We start from the raw sequence: 17,583 nt of genomic DNA, 5'->3' as shown, positions 1-17,583 counted from the left end.
CTGTGGCCTGGACCTGAACACACACACACACACACACACACACACACACACACACACACACACGACGGTTAACGCCGCTATCAATGTGAACTCCAGTTGTATGGGAGACTGTCTTGTTACATCAGAGCAGCTTTCAAAATAGACACACTTACTTAATATATATTTTCAGTATATATATTTATTTGTATTTCTGTAAGCAAGCATCACATTTCACTTGGATTTAAACTTGGATTTACTGAAGAGGGACTCGTTTATAATTGTGCCACAGAGCTCTGCTTCATTTGAGTCGTGCTCATTTGAAAACCTAGTTTTACTGAACTCTGATTAGAGCTAATCTTAGATTAAATGAATCCTCGTCGGTGGATCCCAGCCCTTTGCGTCACAACCACCACCAACGTCAGCAATGGACAAAAGAAATCTGCATCTCCAACGTAAGTCTCCTAATGGAGCCCCATTGTGACCCTGAGTGAGTGCACCAGGACCCCCACATGGGAGGTTGTGTCAGCACTGGGTTAAATGTTCCAGGAACTGTGGACACACCGAGACATTACATAACCACGAGCCCACTTCAAATGGCAGACCCTCAGGGGGAGGGGAGTCCGTCTGTATATATATGCATTTAGATATATCAATATATATGTCCAGCTGGATTGACAGAGACTCTCACTCTGGATGTACTGCTTGTTTAAATGCCCTTGTTTTGTGTACAGTAACTTCCTATTCTGCCTGTTTTCAGACTGTGCTCCACTGACAGTTTTGCTGCACCTGTCAGAGTGTAGGGCGAGGTACACCTTCCTCATTCTGAAGCTGCAGTCAGACCAGACAATAGGTGCGAACACGCTGTGCTGCGTTTACCTCATGACACCACATTGTTTCCTCGGGTTCGCCAGCAATTTGATTCCTGAAATGTCACGTAAAGCAGAAACTGGGTTTCCTTTATCAGGTTAAAGGGATCAAACGAAACCTGATCATTTGGCCACGTTAAACTGTAATCGGGTTTTTCACGTTCTTGCTTTTTTCAGCGAGATAAAGATCCCGGACGAGGATCAACATGCTGTGACAAACGTTCGACCGGAGGAAAGGAAAAGCCTCATTACTTAAATCCACAATAATTCAAAGCAAAGTCACACTTAAAGGGTAACTTTGATGTGCTTCATCCCTTTTTTTTCTCCACATGTTTTGTGTCTAATGTTGCGTTCACACCAAACGTGCCGCGTTAATCTATGGGGTCAGATCAGTCTCAGTAATTGCAAATGCACACAGAACAATTCACAAATAAAAAAAAATAAAAAACTGAAAAACAACCAGTAGTCAATATGCAAGCTGCCAAATGAATGGTGATTTAAGCTACTCTACTGGGTTCATATATTTGTGTATCTGACTCTGAAAGAGTCAGTGCCTCACCAGCCACGATCCCCACCGCACGTCACTGGCTCTACGATACCTCACATGAACAGAGACCGGACCAAACTATGTGTATAAATGTGTGTAAACCATATGGTACAAACAACCGTATTTACGCCGAGATGACGTTAGCATAGCCTAGCACTGATCGATCCGAGCTCCATTGAGAAAACAAGTATTTTTTTTTTTTGGCGATTGAAGCGAATTCGCGTCAAACGCGCCATCGCAAATTCACGTCACTACAGTCTCATCGCGTCTGTTGCGTAGATTTAGTATGCAATCTCGTCGCGGTGAGGAGTTGCGATTGGCAATTACATTGCAGCCCGTTTAGTGTCTGTCATCTGCAACATTCTCGCTCAACACTGGACCAGTTAAAAGAAAAATGAATTCCATTCGTCACTTAAGACACAACAAACACGGGCCAATCGTGCCCAGGTTGAAACATCCCGAATTTACCTTTTAAACTTAAATTAAAATGTTTGCATGTAAACTGAGTTTTAGAGCAATCTGACCATCGAATTGAACAGCACATAAACTCCCCATCTGACTTCTCGCCGTAACCCGATTCCTCCCAGTAACCTGCTTTGTTAAGTGGGATGTAAGCGTGTGCCAGAGATGCTCCATGAATGACCCCAGAGTTCACTTCATCGTCCTCCAGAGATGTGTTTCACTTACCTGGATGAGGGCCAAGTTCCCCATTATCATCTTCCACATGTTCTTGGCTGTGTCCATCTGACCAATATTAGCCTGAAAGAGAGAGACAAGAACACGCGAGGTCAACATATTATCGTGTGTGTGTGTGTGTGTGTGTGTGTGTGTGTGTGTGTGTGTGTGTGTGTGTGGGTGTAAAGTGTGTGTACATGCGGTTGCCTCTTGGTCCCAACAGAACAATCAGATGTCAGTTCTTTGAACAAAGAAACTCTGATCTGATCCCCCACCCTGCGGCCGACTCCACTTATCTCATCTCCCTGCTTTGACTTACACACACACACACACACACACACACACGCACACACACACACACACACACACACACACACACACACACACACACACACACACACACTGATGGTCTCAAGTGCCAAGTGTATGTGGCTACAGTGGGCTTCTGTGTGTCCAGAGCAATGATCCTGATGCTCATCCACAGTGAGAGGACACAAACAGAGGATCCCCTCTTCCTTCCTCTCCTCTAACATCTACATATGCAGAGGGAAGGGAAACATCTGGACGCATGAAAACACATACAAGTCTGCGGAAGGGGGGGGGGGGTTATCCGCCTTACTCTTGGGTTTAATAAAGCAGTAAAAGAAGAGCTGAATTGGCGGGGTTGGGATGTTTTGAGGATAATCCCAGTTTATTAGAACTCGTGTTTCTTGCCCATCGCACTTCATGTTAGCCATGCAACGACGTCAGCGATGCACTTCATTACAATCCACTATCATTACTGACATGAATGATAACGCTACAAAAATATGACCCAGGTTTTAAGAAAGATCCTTGCCATCACCATGCTAACAGCTATCCACAAATAGCTTGTTTAGAACCAATTTATTCTGGTATCGAGTCAATAAATCATATTCTAGACTTTAAACCTGCCTTGATCAATATATTTATGTCAACATTCAGTTGAACTGAATGCTGAAAGTGGCAAAATCTATCTAGTGCCTCCATGCGGTCGTCAACATGCCCGGCAGCTAACGGTGCTAAACAGTGAAAACAGCGCTGACAGAGCTAACAGTGTTTACCTTACACAGTGAAACGTTTAGAGACACTATATAACGTAAAAGGTCAGCCGCTCTGTTATCACGAGGGGGAAAAAGAGGCAGTTTCTTTCAACGACTCCATCTGGCAGCACTGACAGGGAACGCTCGCACGCCTGGCTGACGTGACGCAACGCGCTTATTAGCGGCGCACGTCATCGTGACCCCGCGCGTCTGCCGCCAGAAAGCATTTCAACCGTGCAAAACGTGTGCAGAGACGCCTCCTGCTGTCGTTCAAAAGGGGGCGGACTGCCACAAATGTTAGATAAGAGAGTTAAGAGAACATCTGTGCAGAGCACAGGGGGGCCGAAATTCACAGAAGCATCGCCTGGTGTTATGTGATGATGATGATGATGATGATGATGATGATGATGCCAGGCGGGATGTGACGTGAGTCAAATAAGTCGTGATGAGAGACAAGATTCGTGTCGGCGATCTATCGGAGACAAAGTGGTTAAAGAAGGCAACGCGGTCATGTGAGTTGAAAACTCCAACAGCCAGCCAGTCCTGGGGATTACATTATTTTTAATAAGCGCATTAGGAAACTCGCAGCGGTCTTAATCTGCTCATAATTAGCGGCGGCATGGAAGGAAGCGTGGTCCTGCTGGGGCCTGGGGCAATGCCTCGCTCTGGCCTCCTTTGTGATGATGGATGTTCACGCTGACCTTTGACCTACGCATTGTGACAAATGAGACCACTGTAAAAAAAAATATATATATATATTGAAAAGTAATTCTATCAGCTAATAAGTCTTAAAAATGACTTCAAATCCAATTCCCTGCAAGCAAAAAAAAGTTGTTTCAGGAAATGATTTCATAATGAATATGTTGCATTGGTTGAAGATATTTCAGTAACTTCAGTAACCATTGACAGCTTTCTTGACTCAGTGTTGAAGCATTGGTGACACATTGCAGAATCGACTTCCTGAAACCGCCATTGATTCACCATCACTCAACGGAACCCGAACGACAGACAACTGAAACTGAAAATACTGTCAGCTGTAAATCATCTCTTCTGATTGTGACAAACAAGCTCAACACATTTAAACTAAAGGTGGTGATTTTAACATTCATTCTTTTACTGGACGTTTTTATGACTGATAGATATAATCATTTAAAGCTAGAACCAACAGTTCATTCTTTTTGATTCATTTGATTGAGTTGTTTGCTTTATAAAATGTCCGAAAATGATAAAAAATTATCGTTGTTCCCCAAAAGCCCAAGAAGACGTCCTCAAAGTTATTCCGAGTACCGACTCCAGAACACGTTCACATTAAAGACGCCTGAATTCTCAGAACAAAATAGCTCAAAGCTATTTAAACTTGCTATTCAACTACTACCCGATATAGTTGATCCTCTCAGGATTTGAACATTTTGCAGCAGAATGTGGATGTGTTGCGGCTCGGAGCCAGATGGGTTAGCGTGCTATAGGAATTTGGGGGAACATGAGTGTGACACGTCTCGTTAGAAGAGGTTATTTCTGTGACTGAGTGGAGCTGTTAGCCTCTGTTAGCGATGCTAATCAGCTTCCTCACCTGTTTCCCACAGGCCAGTGGAAAGAATGTGAGGATTGGTGCGCTTCAGAGCAATTCTGGACTAATTCTTCTTATGCCTTCAGAACTGCAGGGTGTGCTGCTAGGTCATTGACCCCCCCCCCCCCCTCAGACCGTACACTGGTTAGCTCAGAGAACGGCTTCACAGGCGAGAGAGACAGACGCACCAACGGCAGTAAAGTGTCCTTGTGGAAGCCCTGCAGCCAGACCAAAAGCATGAAAACAAGGAATGGGACGGGAATGTTGCTATCAGTTTGTGTGAAAGCCAGGTCACATTTGGCAACGTGACCTCTGAGCCCAAGAACAATCGGCTTTGATGGGTCTTGACAGCGGTTGCCAGGCAATGAGAGATAGGTAACTTTACACAACCACAATCAACTGAAACGCTTCCCCAGACTGAGATTAGTCCAAAAAACCCTCCAGATATGGCTACTTTACCGATAAGATGACTTTTCTTTATGGAACATAATACAGCCAGTGGCACTTCTGGTGGGACACAGTGTATATTAGGTACTTCGGGATGATAAAGCTAAGACAATCACCAACACACACACACACACACACACACACACACACACACACACACACACACACACACACACACACGTCTTACCGCGGTGGAAAGTCTGGAGGCCAGCGTCATCTCCAGGTTGCCTTTGAGCCCCAGCAGCGCCGGAACCAGGATGAACACCTCCGACACCTCCGTGAACACCGTCCAGTGCTGCAACGACCACCAAGTAACGTCAGTGACACAACAGCAGCACACGTGATGAACACACTGCCGTATCATATGTATATATATTCAGCAGTGAAACCAGACCTGTATGATGGACCAGATAGTGTGTCTATATATCATTCCAGCTCTCTGCTCTCCTTTACCGAAATCAAAGTCACTGGGACTTTGTGCTGAAATGATTTATTATCCTCCTGTTCTGGCTTCCATCCCCCCCCCCCCCTCATCCCTTGTGTTTCCCCATCTTTCACCTTTACCCACCAACCTTCACCTGCTGCTTTAACACAAGGAGGCCTCATATCTCTTTGTTACAGCTGGGGTTGAAAATGTTCTTCAGCCGTTCATTTGAGTATAAAGTTACTAGCTAGCAAAGGGAAAAATGTTAAAAAAAGAAAAGCTGCATGGACCTGTACATTTAGTTCTTAGTCAACTTAAAGGGGAACTACGTCCAAATATATGTTATTCCTATGTTCTAAGACAGTCCAAAAAATATTAGTGAACGTGAACAACTTTCTCCCGATGACATCACACGTTTGAGTCTTACGTCTCTGGTTTCTGGCTTTGAGAGACAGACTTCATAGGCCATTGACATAACACAGACGAATTCAGGTGGTGTTCCCCCTTTATGGAAATAACAACTTATAATTTCATGAATTGTCTTAATGTTAAGCTAGGTGATCCTAGCGACTGCTACTAAATAGCACAGACTGACACAACGCTTCTTCAGCGTTGGGACCATTATGACCTTGCGTTGCCGTGTTGCGCGGCAACTACCTCAGCAAAGCTACATTTCATGTATTCCCCCCAGAACCACAGCCAGGCGGTACAGTCAGCCAGGAGCTAGCGCCACCTACAGGACAACTTGGGCAGGTGTTGGGCTCGCTTGAGAGGATCACAGAACCCGTTCCGAACAATTCTGCTTCGCTGTGCGTCCAGATCCTAGTAGATGGCCTTTAGTGACGTGTATAGATGGTGTTATTAGACCTGACCCTCAATGACCTCCTCCCTGGCTGCTGGCCAGCCCTTGAGTTGGAGGTGGGTTCCCTGTGAGACCTTGATTACACATTCAGCGCGACTTTTTTGATAAGGCGTGCCAGATCTGACCTCAGCTGTTTCCGTATGTGTGTGTCCACACTTCACACTTCACTGAGACCCGCCTGATCGGATGGTGATCGGATGTATTTCGTGGTTAAAGCAGCAACCGTAGAACACTTGATGAATACATTTAATTTCCTTTAAATTCTTGGCAATAAAAGTCCTCCATTATTTTTGCCTCTTACTCTTCCTCCCAGCAGTATTGTTTCATTGAAGAATAGCAGCTAACATTAGCTAAGTTCGGTAATAAATACATTTTCCTAAAATATCTTCAAAAGAAAAGTCCCCCGTTTCTTTATTTATTTTAAAGCTTTTATTTTGAAGCAGCAAATTCAGGGAATGTTGGGTTTCCATCAGCAGACACAGACAGCAGGTTTCAGCTGTGGAACCTCCCTTGTGGGGGGGGGGTAAGATGATGGCCCCCTTACGTTTGTCCGGATCGTGGCCTCACGCTGTCCACACCTCACTGAGACCCGAACTCAACGCAAGCCGGGCCCACTCTGCGTGAGATCCGAGCTTGGAGTGTACAGACTCGACAGCTAAAAGCTTCCTGACGTGAACGGATGACAAAAGTCTCATTGAGACGACGAGTGTGACCGCGGCCTGAGTCTCTGGGCTCGTCGGTCACTGTGGTAAAGCGCCTCCCCTGCGCTGTACCTCCATTAGCGTTCATGCAGCCTTCAGCGGCCAGAAACGAAGCTAGTGCTGAGGCCTGGGGGGCCATCGATCTATCTCCAGTAAAAGCGCTTATCTTTTGGTGGGCCCCGGTCCGAAGGGGCCCCCCGGCACTTACGGTCCGGTCTGCCCAGAGCTGAATCAATATTCACAGAGGCTGACACAGAAAAGAAAAGAGACGCAGAAAATAGACGAGGGGAGGAAAAAACGGAGGAGTAGCCGAACACTGTCGGCCTTCATTTTCTCGAGCTTGTGTTTCTGTGTCACTACGTTGCTCCCACTGTGCATCCAGATGTACAGGACGGATAAGGGGCGGCGTCTACAGCTCAGTTGTAACAGTAGGCGTGGCACCGAAGCTCCAGTGTGGGTTAAACTCCCTCTGTCTGTCCCCTCACTGTCACCAGGCCAAGCAGAGCTCCTTTCCAACAGCCAGTCCCTCAGCTTGGCTCGCTGCCCTCTGCCAACCCAGCAGCCTTGTGAGCACCTCTGTGAGCACTCCTCTCTTATTTCACAGCCGCATGTTTTCAAGCTTTCTCCCCCTCTCTACTTCTGTCTCACTCCCCTATCTCCCTCTTTGCCCCCCCTGTGGTGATATATGTTGTTGTCTCCATGGAACACTGGCCCCGAGCCAAGCCAGCCCTCCCTCCCTCCCTCCTCATGGCCACCTCCTCGGTTCCAGGAACTCTACTGGACAACCCCAGTACCTCTGTGTGCAGACCTATAGGGGCTCTGGTATGCGAGCCCCACAAGGGTCGGGTTGCCCAGTTGAGTAACAAGGCCCAATTTTAGTTGAGATCATTGTAATTGCTATACGGAGCAAGGAGCCGAAGCCGACGGCACGCGAAGCCGACGCAGCTCCGGCGGCGTCACAGAAACTACATCAGGTGGTGTCTGTTTCTACGGGGGTGGGGGGGGGGGGTACAGGTTGGTCCCAGCCTCGTGTGCAAAGGCATGCCGTCGAGGGTAAAATTAACATAGCTGTGGCCAAAAGTAATGGGCGCACTGGAGTTGAACCTGAAAGATGAACGTTAGCTATGAAACGAGACCTCGGTGACATTAAAGAAATACTTCACCCACAAAATGAACATTTGTACATCAGTTACGCTCCCCGCGTTGCTTTCAATGCTTAAAGGAAACTTCACGGCAAACGGGGAATCCAAAAAAAAAAACCCGGAGAAAAAGGCTTTAATGAATTGAAGTAAACGGGGACGTTTAACAACAGCAAAAGTACATCAACACACCTGTTAAATCCCACACAGGTTTTAACAGGTGATTTGATTACAGTCGTCTCATTGAGGCTCACTGCTCTCCAAACACGTTACTATTAAAAACACTTCTGCATAAACGGTCTGACTCATTCGCGAGTCCGCACGAGTCCACGGAAAACGGATTTTCTCTGTTTTTTGATTTTTTCGTCGGCCGTGGAGAACAGTGTTCTTTAAGAACTCAAGGTAACGCGGGGCGACACATGCTCATTTTCTGGGTAAGCTATTCCTTTACTGTTGACATACTGTCATGTCTGTTTGTTTACCATGTTTTATTGTAAATTTTAATATTTTTCTATTTTCTCGAATATTGCTCTGCGTTCATTGTTTATTGTGATGCACCATTCACCAAGTCAAATTCCTTGTATGCGTGACGTACTTGGCAACAAACGGTTCTGATCCTGATTCAGAAAAACAGTAAATTTACTTGTGAAAAATGCTAATGCTAATGCTAATGCTAATGCTGAAGCTGTCACAAGTTTTAGGCTAAGCCCTAAAGAAGCCTGAGATGTGGACCGTTTGCGTTCAAGGGACCAGATGAAGGCGGGCGCAGGGTGAAAGGGGGGTGTGCAAATACGCAACCCGGGACCCTCCAAGGACTCCTGAGAATCCTGGACAGAGTGAAATATTAGCCAGGGTTTGGGGCGACACAAAAGCATTCTAACCTTCTAATCCTTCAGCTCGTTATCACTCGCATCCTAACCAAGAAGCTGTCCGGGATGTTGTCAGGTTTTAATAGCCGTGACCTGATATGTTGTTAATGATTGTCGGGATTTAACATCTCTGGCTGACGGAAAAGACCGACCGAGGTGAGTAGAGGGGCCACAGCGAGCGGTCACAACAGTCGGACATCAGTAAAGAGTTAGAAAAACGCGTCTTTGCCCAATGATGCATCCATTTGAGCGTCGACTTTGTCTGGTGAACAGCCGCTGGAATGATGCTTCCCTTTGAGTAAATAAGCCCACGCTCTGGTGTCACCGTGGCTCCATGGTGAACCAGAACCAGGCAAGTGGATGCGGTCGCTCGCAAAGCGGCGTGTGGTGGGCAGCGAGGGCTTGGCCGGCGTTAAACCCATTGTGATTTCCTGTTTACTGGTGCCTGTATTTTTAGTCTGGCTGAAGCTGTGTCCCACCTCTTTATAGATATATTTTATTGTTGAAGTCTACAGGCACACGCAGCACAGATGGCTAGACACACAGGCCGACACATGTATGATAATGAGAACGTTCTGAGCCAAGGAGCTGCATTCTGGGTCGGTAGTCTGCACAGGGAGAAGGTACCGTAGCTTTTAGGATCTGTGTGACCTTTGACCCGGGCCCTCTCAGGTAAACTACAGACCACGCGTAACCTTTAGCGAGTCGCCCGTCTCTAGCCCTGGCTCTGGGAGACGGCTCCAGGCTATAGAGCTGCCAAGTCACTAAGCAGAACTACGCAGACGTCTCACTCCTCTATACCAGCCCGGACGGCCCTTTCTAGGCTGACCCCCCGAGTGGGAATGAGGCCATGAGCTCTGTGTGTGTGTGTGTGTGTGTGTGTGTGTGTGTGTGTGTGTGTGTGTGTGTGTGCTGTACATAGTCAAAGTGGCTAAGGCTGAAGAGGTCACATTTCAAAGAAGTGTTGCAAAAATGCCAAGTCATGCACCGGTCCAAGACGCAACTCAGGCTGTGTTGGAGTTTCCAAGCTTTGCTTTTAGCAGAGAGAGAGAGAGAGAGAGAGAGAGAGAGAGAGAGAGAGAGAGAGAGAGAGAGAGACAGAGAGAGAGAGAGAGAGACACAGAGAGACAGAGAGAAAGACAGAGAGAGAGAGAGAGACAGTAGAGAGAGAGACGGAGAGAGAGACAGAGAGACAGAGAGAGAGACAGAGAGAGAGAGAGAGACAGTAGAGAGAGAGACAGAGAGAGAGACAGAGAGACAGAGAGAAAAAAGAGAGAGAGACAGAGAGAAAAGAGAGAGAGACAGAGAGAGAGAGAAGAGAGAGAGAGAGACAGAGAGAAAAAAGAGAGAGAGACAGAGAGAAAAGAGAGAGAGAGAGACAGAGAGAGAGAGAGAGAGAAGAGAGAGAGAGAGAGAGACGGAGAGAAAAAAGAGAGAGAGACAGAGAGAAAAGAGAGAGAGACAGAGAGAGAGAGAAGAGAGAGAGAGACAGAGAGAAAAGAGAGAGAGACAGAGAGAGAGAGAGAGAAGAGAGAGTGAGAGAGTGAGAGAGGGTGAGACAATTACCTTCCTGCAAGGACAGGGGGGGATTAGCTGAGTTAGCGGTTCCCGGTGTCATGGAGGGGGAATTAGGCAGCGAGACAACCTGCTAGACGCTCAGCCGAACTCACTGCAACAACCGTGTCAAGCTGACCGTCGGGTCTCACCTTTCACCTCGCGGCGAACGCTACTTCAAGGTCCGCCCGCTCCGGCACAAGCCCGACTGACCGGGAGTTCTGCGCCTCCTCTTTCTCCCCAGCGTCACCTCCGAAAGGAATGGTGCGCTGTGTGTTTTGGAAACTAGAGGGACTGCAGCAGCATGGTGCCTAAGTTGAGGCAGCATGAAAACTTTTTTGACCTCAAACCTCTGCATTCCTGGTGTAGTGGGGATACCTAACCACGCGGTAGTGGAGGCTTTTGTTTTTATTCCGGTCTGACTGGGCTGCCATTTCAGGTGCTCGTAAGAGAGTACCCCCCCCCCCCCCCCCCCCCCCCTCCTCCTCCTCCTCCTCCTCCCCCCCCCCGTGGTGAGTTCTTCTGGGTCCACCATGTTGGCACCGGTATGAGTGTACACAGTGTGCCGGGACTGGTCCCCTGGCAGCCTGACACCTTCCAGCTGTATCTGCATCATACGCTGACTTTAAAGAAACATGTGAGCTGTCAGCGTGACTTTGGCCTGCAGTTCTACACCCCCAGATTACAATTACATTACAATTACATTACTACTCCCCTACAAACAGTATTACTGCCGGAAAAAGAGCAATTCTAAACGCACTCGTGTGTTTTCCTGGAGGCCACACACTGCACCGCAAACGGAGTCGCAGGCACACAGAATGTGCCAGCCCTGAGGACGGGCAGGCAGGCCGTAGAGGTGAGAAAGGTTACATAAATACCCCCATGGTGTGTGTGACCGGAGCCCCACCCGTCCCCAAACACATGACATCAGACGGGCCAGCAGCAGCAGCGCTGGGACAGACACACACGATGTGAGCCGGGCTCGTCGAACCAGTTCGACTAGCTGGATTAACTAGGCTTTCTTCAGGCACACTTGGCACGAGTGTCCCTGAAGTGAGCACTGGGGCTTCCCCCCTTTTTCTACAGGTGACTAGTTTGACTTCTCGAGCACCTTGCATTCACCTGGAGTTCACTACTTTACAACTGAAAGCTCCCGCCTTCTTGCTTCTGAAAGACGTCCAGAACTGCTTTGTGACCCACTTCCCAGCATCTCCCAAAGGACCCGAACTAATGGCCTTTCAATTAGTGTTAGCATGCGTGACCTTTAGACCTTTTGGTGCACGAACGAGAACAGACCACCCCGAACTGATTCCTTATAAATATATATAGAAGTCGCGATCCCTCACCTGAACAATGTCTAGCACCATTCCAGCTGCCACCGTCCCGAACCCGGCCAGCAGGAAAGGGAAGACCACCTGCAGGCCGATGGAGAAGGAGGTCTCCTTGAGGGGGGCCGGCGGCTCTGGGCTCTGGTCGGTGCTGGTGTCGTCGCTCTCGTTGCTCTGGCTGGCGTTCTCCAGGAGAGCGTCCTCCTCCCGCTGACCTTTGGCGTTGGCCCGGCAGTCCATCGCCACCACGATCTCCGACCTCTCCTCATCCTCCCCGGTCTCACCGGCCCTCTCTGGGAAAGATGTGACCTCTGTGAGCTCCACCTCGCCGCCGGTTACCGGGGCCACCTCCTCGGGGCCCTCGGCGAGGATCACCGGGTGGACGGAGCAGTTGGAGTTGAGCAGGGCCGGTGTCGGGGGCTCTCCCTCCTTCTTCGCCTCAATGGCCCCGGAGGACATGTCGACGTCGGGGAGTTTGTCTTGCTCTTTCGACCAAAGTACCATGCGGACGCCTTTGGAGGACAGTGGGCTTGACAGGAAAAGGTCAGGTTGTTTCGGGGAAGTCAGAATGGAATCGGCCACCCGATCTGGTTTTGAACCTGATCAGTCCAATTGATTTATCCCATTAAAGAGGCTTACAGGGAGTTGGGGTCGCTACTAAAGACCGGGAGAAGACGGCGCTGTGGGGGAAAACCTGCAGCGGGCCACACGCGGCCGTGCGTCTGCTGAGCCTGTGTTCCTGTCGGTGCTTCGGGAGCAGAACCAGTATGTTCTCCATTCACTGCAAGGTGCTCGGGGTAGACCGGCGGAAAAAAGAAGAGGGCATGCTGGTTCAAAACAGAAGAGAAAAAGGAAAAGAATAGGCTCTGGGACTCGCCAGAGAAATCCCCCCACCGGTCGCTTTGTCAACAGTCCTCGGAAAGTTCAGCGTGAGCTGCAGGACAAAAAAAAATCAAATCAGAGGTCTGAAGAGGGCAGATTGCAGCGCCGACTGGTCATGCTCTCAGTCCACTGATCGTGTCAGACTGGTGAGTGTACCAGACTGGGAATGTCTCACCTTACACCACGTGGCTGCTGGGAGGTTTTCAAGGGAGATATTTAAAGGTCTGTAATATGAAGATTGAATCGCGGCCTGAGGAAAAGGTTCCTCTCCAACCAGAGGGGACAGTCACCTGAGGAAAAGAACACATGCATCGATTATTCAGTCCTAAATGTAAACCAGGTTCATTGCACGTTGATTTCCTGAATCGTAACAATCCCGATTCACAAATAAATACTCTTTAATAGTAATAAAAGCAACAAAATACAGACAGCAACATGCAAGAGCTGAACACCATGGCGGTGCTCAAGCCTCTACCACTTATCACTGTGTGACATAATAGTTTTCTTCATCAAAAAACAGAAATCATAGATGAATGTGCAGGACAGCATGCAAGCATCACAACCAAAAACTAAACATGTGTGAATAGTACAGGAATTTATGAAAACACAGAAAATCATGAACTCACCACAATAATATAACGCAACTGCTAGAATCTCGAACACGAATAGTTAGAAGTATTACAACATTACCCAAGTAATAGACTACTGTAGTATTTCAGCCAAGCGGAACCCACTCCGCTCTCCGCTGTCAGCGCGTGAGGAGTGAGGAGACAGCGCGTGAGGAGTGAGGAGACAGCGCGTGAGGAGTGAGCAGAGAGCGACAGTTTAAACACAGTTTCATCCAGCGCCAAATGTCCTCCCGGCGGCTAAAAATATGTCAAGCATTAAGTGAGGTGCTGCGTACATCCTCTGCACCGGAGTGTCACACGACCGTCAAAGTCGCCCTTCTGTCGACGCAAAAGAGCAACACTTCCTGTCCGACCTTTCAAAGTAAACCTCGTTTCCGTCTTTCCACGCATCAAAACAAACCGCCGCAACTCAACACACGCGTCGGGCCTATTCAGAGATACGGTTAGTCCTAACCGACACGGAGGACACGAAGAAAGGTGTGCGTTCAACCGCGAAGTACACGGAACTATATAGATTACGCTCTTATTTTGAAGGCCGATCTGCTCACTTCCTGCCGTACCACCGCGGACTTGACGCGGCTTTCATCCTTGCCTGCGTTGTTGCGACATCCGCACACGGTCTTTGGCTCTCCACGCTGAAACAATCCTCTGTTTAGTAGTCAGGACCAACACCGCCCGAACCCAACATGGCAAAGGCGTAAATTAGTGCTCCCCTGGTCCGGGCTGAATAGACGAGCCCTCCTATTCTCTGCTGCTGCTCGTTTAAACGAGGGCAGAGGGCTCTCTGTTCCAACACCGGGCTGGAGCTCATGTCACCGGGGCCGCTATCGCCACGAGCACTTTATAACACGTGAAAAAGTGGGCGCAAAACGCGTTTCTCTTGGATCACCTAGGGTACGAAGCGACGCTGTCTTTGGCAGTTTGACACATTCCGTTAGATAAAGGCGTCGCTCTCACTGCCGGTTCTGTATGAAACCCGCTGCTTAACATGTCCAGCAGGTAGTGAGGTTTAAAGAGAAAGTTCCCCGGCGGTGGTTACCTTGTGTTCCGGGATTCGGTCGCGTTGCCGGGCTGGATGCACCACTCCTCCGCCTCTTGGTAACGCGCTCCGGCTGAGGCGTGGACCGCCGGTGCGCACGCTTTTATGTAGCCCACGGTACCGGGCTACCGCGCACTGCTGCCTCGGTGGTTAACGCTTGGTTAATGGTTAGACACGTCCTCCTCCCGCGCGGTGCTGTCCCCAGTCTCTCTTGTCCAGTCCAGTCGACCACCCCCCCCTGTCACATTGCACCAGAACCAGTGGCCCCCGCCGCCCGGCTGCTTGGATGCGCGTCTATAATACACCCCGTCCGGTGCGGGGGGCCAGGAAGCCACAAGGCGGGCCCTCCCTCTCTCCACACTCTGGGCTGAAGATACAGACCCCCCACCCCACCCCCCACCCCACCCCACCCGTGTGTGGAAATGCGTGCCCGTGCGGTGCCAGTCTCCTGCACAAGCCTGCTAATTTACCAGCAGGGAGGCTCAGAGATAGAGGAGTTTTAACTTAACACCAGCCCTAGATTCCTGAATGAAGGCCGAGTCAATGATCCATCAACACAGAGAATAAATAAACGCAACACTTACATAAGTGGAGGTTTTGAAACCACACAGCGGGGGATCTCGAATTGTCTTCGACTGGCATGATATTCATAGACAAAGAAAGAAACCACTTTAATCAGAGAGTTCATTTATAGTGATCAACATATTACAACCATGTCACACATATCTATGTTCTTATTATTACTGCTTCACATCTCCTTTAACTTTACCATTGTGGTTTTTGATTGGCTGCACATCCTAACTGTGTGAGCACACTGAAGCGTTTCTTCATCAAGGGACTGCCTGTGTTTGTGTTATCTAAGAGAAGACGAGCTCTCAGCCTGGTGTAGGTCCGCTCCTTGGAGAGCAGCAGCTCTAACAACGTCCCCAGAGGCCCTCCAGCTCTGCGGCGCTGTCTGCCTGTTGCTTTACAGCCTGTGGGAAACAGCTAGCTGCGCTCTGTCTAAACGGTCACAAAATCTGGCCTGTCAGCACCTTTAACACAGCGAAACACGCCGACATCTTGTTTGAAGCGTTAAACAAACGATACGCTGTTGTAGACGGGGTTAAGTGCTTAACTGTAGGAAGAAGTCGAGGAATAAATCTCAACATTTTACATGATTAAAAGAAAACTGAGGGTCGTCGTGTTTTCTTTAGCTAAGAAATGAGCCTTTCATATCTACGAGTCCTCTTTACGGAGTCCGCCATTGTTTCTACAGTAGCCCAGAACGGACAAACAAAAGCACTGGCTCTAGAGAGGGCCTTGTGTTTGTGTGTCACCTGTAGGCCACCGTAGTTCTCTACAACGCTTCCTGCAATCCTCAGTGCTAGACGCCACTAAATCCTACACACCGGTCTTGTAAAGAACCAACAGTAAGCATGCAGAATCACGGCCTGTTGAAGATGTGTGTGATCCTACTGTATTGTAATTCATAAAACAAATACTGATGTTGAAGCTGGTAAACGTGGGACTAATTTGAGCCAAATGACTTCAGTAATAATACATCATAATTGTGACGGAGCTTTAGAGGTGCTGGGAGGCCGATTTTATTTGACCTTTCAACAGAGCCAGGCTAGCTGTTTCCCCCTGTTCCCATTCTTTATGCTAAGCTAAGTTAGCCGGCCGCTGGCTGTACCTTGATACTTATAGCGTATAAACATGGAGAGTGGTATCTCAACTCAGTCACGACAAGAAAGCAAATAAGGGATTTTCCCAAAATGTTGAATGTAATGTTTAATATATAAACTGTATTTGCACGTAAGATTTTCTCAGATATGCACATAATACACAATATTTTGGATTAAAACATGGGATATGTGTGAGATTATGCCCTGTGATGAATCATCACTCTTTGCAGACACAAAGCTTGTTCTTCATTTATTTTTTAATACTTGTTCACGTAAGTGAAAACACCCCGAACCGCAGGAAATGATCAGCAGTGCAAATTATGAGCAAACAGTAATCAGCCATGATGACGGACATCTTGAAGGACATTTTCTGTGACTTATATATATATTTTTCTCCATTTAATTGTGGCATTTGATCAAATGTGTTTTTATTGCTACCCTCGATAGCAATAATTGTATGGCAAAACATCTATTAACGAGTACAAATTATGTAATACAATTACACAACATCCAGGTGTTGTTATACCAGTGGAAAGGATCTAAGAATAGCAGAGACGCCTCTCAATGTTCCATCCATCCCACAAGTTTGTTGATGATTATCAATAATGCTAAAATAGCCCAATCCTCCACTCACTGAATTAGCTTTTAAATAAATGTTTATCTCTCTCTCTCTCTCACACACACACACACACACACACACACACACACACACACACACACACACACACACACACACGTTCGTTGAACAAATATAAATACAAAGTCAAAGACACATCTGAGCTGAACAACTCTGTCATTTATTGATCGGACAGGATATCTTTTTGGCAACATGTCAGCTAACGGCTACTATTTAACCGGAAAACGTTCCGACAGACATCGACTGGCACTGATTCAAAGTCTAACAGTAGTTTCATGTCTTTTCCTTTCGACCAGCAGGAGCAGCGTGAAACACACTCAGATGTGATATGTGTGGAAACCTCTTAGACTACATCATGATTTGGAAAAACTCTTTTAAAGTAATCAATATGTTGTGTTGCTGTAACAGAGCGTGTTTGCTTCTGTTAGCCTCTTGTCTGGATTACACTACATAGTTTATCAGGTAGCAGGTAATGAGCGGCTATATTTTCTTTCTTCCAGGAGGAGGACTAATAGCTCTCTGTGTCCTAACGTCAGTGGAAGATACATTTGGGCCGGTGGAAGAACAGTTGGCGGTCCAGGCAAAGAATTAAGGAGCTCTGAAAGAGCAGCCTATCAAAGTTCAGACCTCAGGTTCTGAAGAATGAAGCCAATGCAGAAACCTGCATTCTCTCTAGTGTCCACCAGGGGGCGACTCCTCTGGTTGTATAG

General features: G+C 47.9%; 1 protein-coding gene across 3 annotated transcripts in view; it reads right to left on the bottom strand.

The window, feature by feature from the left end:
- Positions 1–14,876, bottom strand: part of slc41a1 (solute carrier family 41 member 1) — a 22,580-nt gene extending 7,704 nt beyond the window's left edge. Inside the window, exons 1-6 of one of the 3 annotated variants that reach the window (XM_068711892.1) lie at positions 14,570–14,876; positions 13,077–13,191; positions 12,038–12,953; positions 5,330–5,437; positions 2,080–2,151; positions 1–13 (exon numbers count right to left, since the gene is read on the bottom strand). The exon at positions 1–13 is cut by the window's left edge and continues 132 nt beyond it. In XM_068711892.1, coding sequence (XP_068567993.1) covers positions 1–13; positions 2,080–2,151; positions 5,330–5,437; positions 12,038–12,523 — 679 coding nt within the window. In that variant the 5' untranslated portion in view covers positions 12,524–12,953; positions 13,077–13,191; positions 14,570–14,876. Of the gene's footprint in view, positions 14–2,079; positions 2,152–5,329; positions 5,438–12,037; positions 13,192–13,527; positions 13,800–14,569 lie in introns of those variants that run through there. The other 2 variants (XM_068711893.1, XM_068711894.1) reach the window with 2 other exon arrangements.
- Positions 14,877–17,583: the final 2,707 nt, after the last annotated feature.

Source organism: Cebidichthys violaceus, unplaced genomic scaffold, assembly GCF_023349555.1.
Source record: "Cebidichthys violaceus isolate CVI_PGR_0920_01 unplaced genomic scaffold, fCebVio1.0.p SCAF_17, whole genome shotgun sequence".
Classification (NCBI taxonomy): Eukaryota; Metazoa; Chordata; class Actinopteri; order Perciformes; family Stichaeidae; genus Cebidichthys; species Cebidichthys violaceus.
This window is presented reverse-complemented; position numbering and strand designations above follow the sequence as displayed.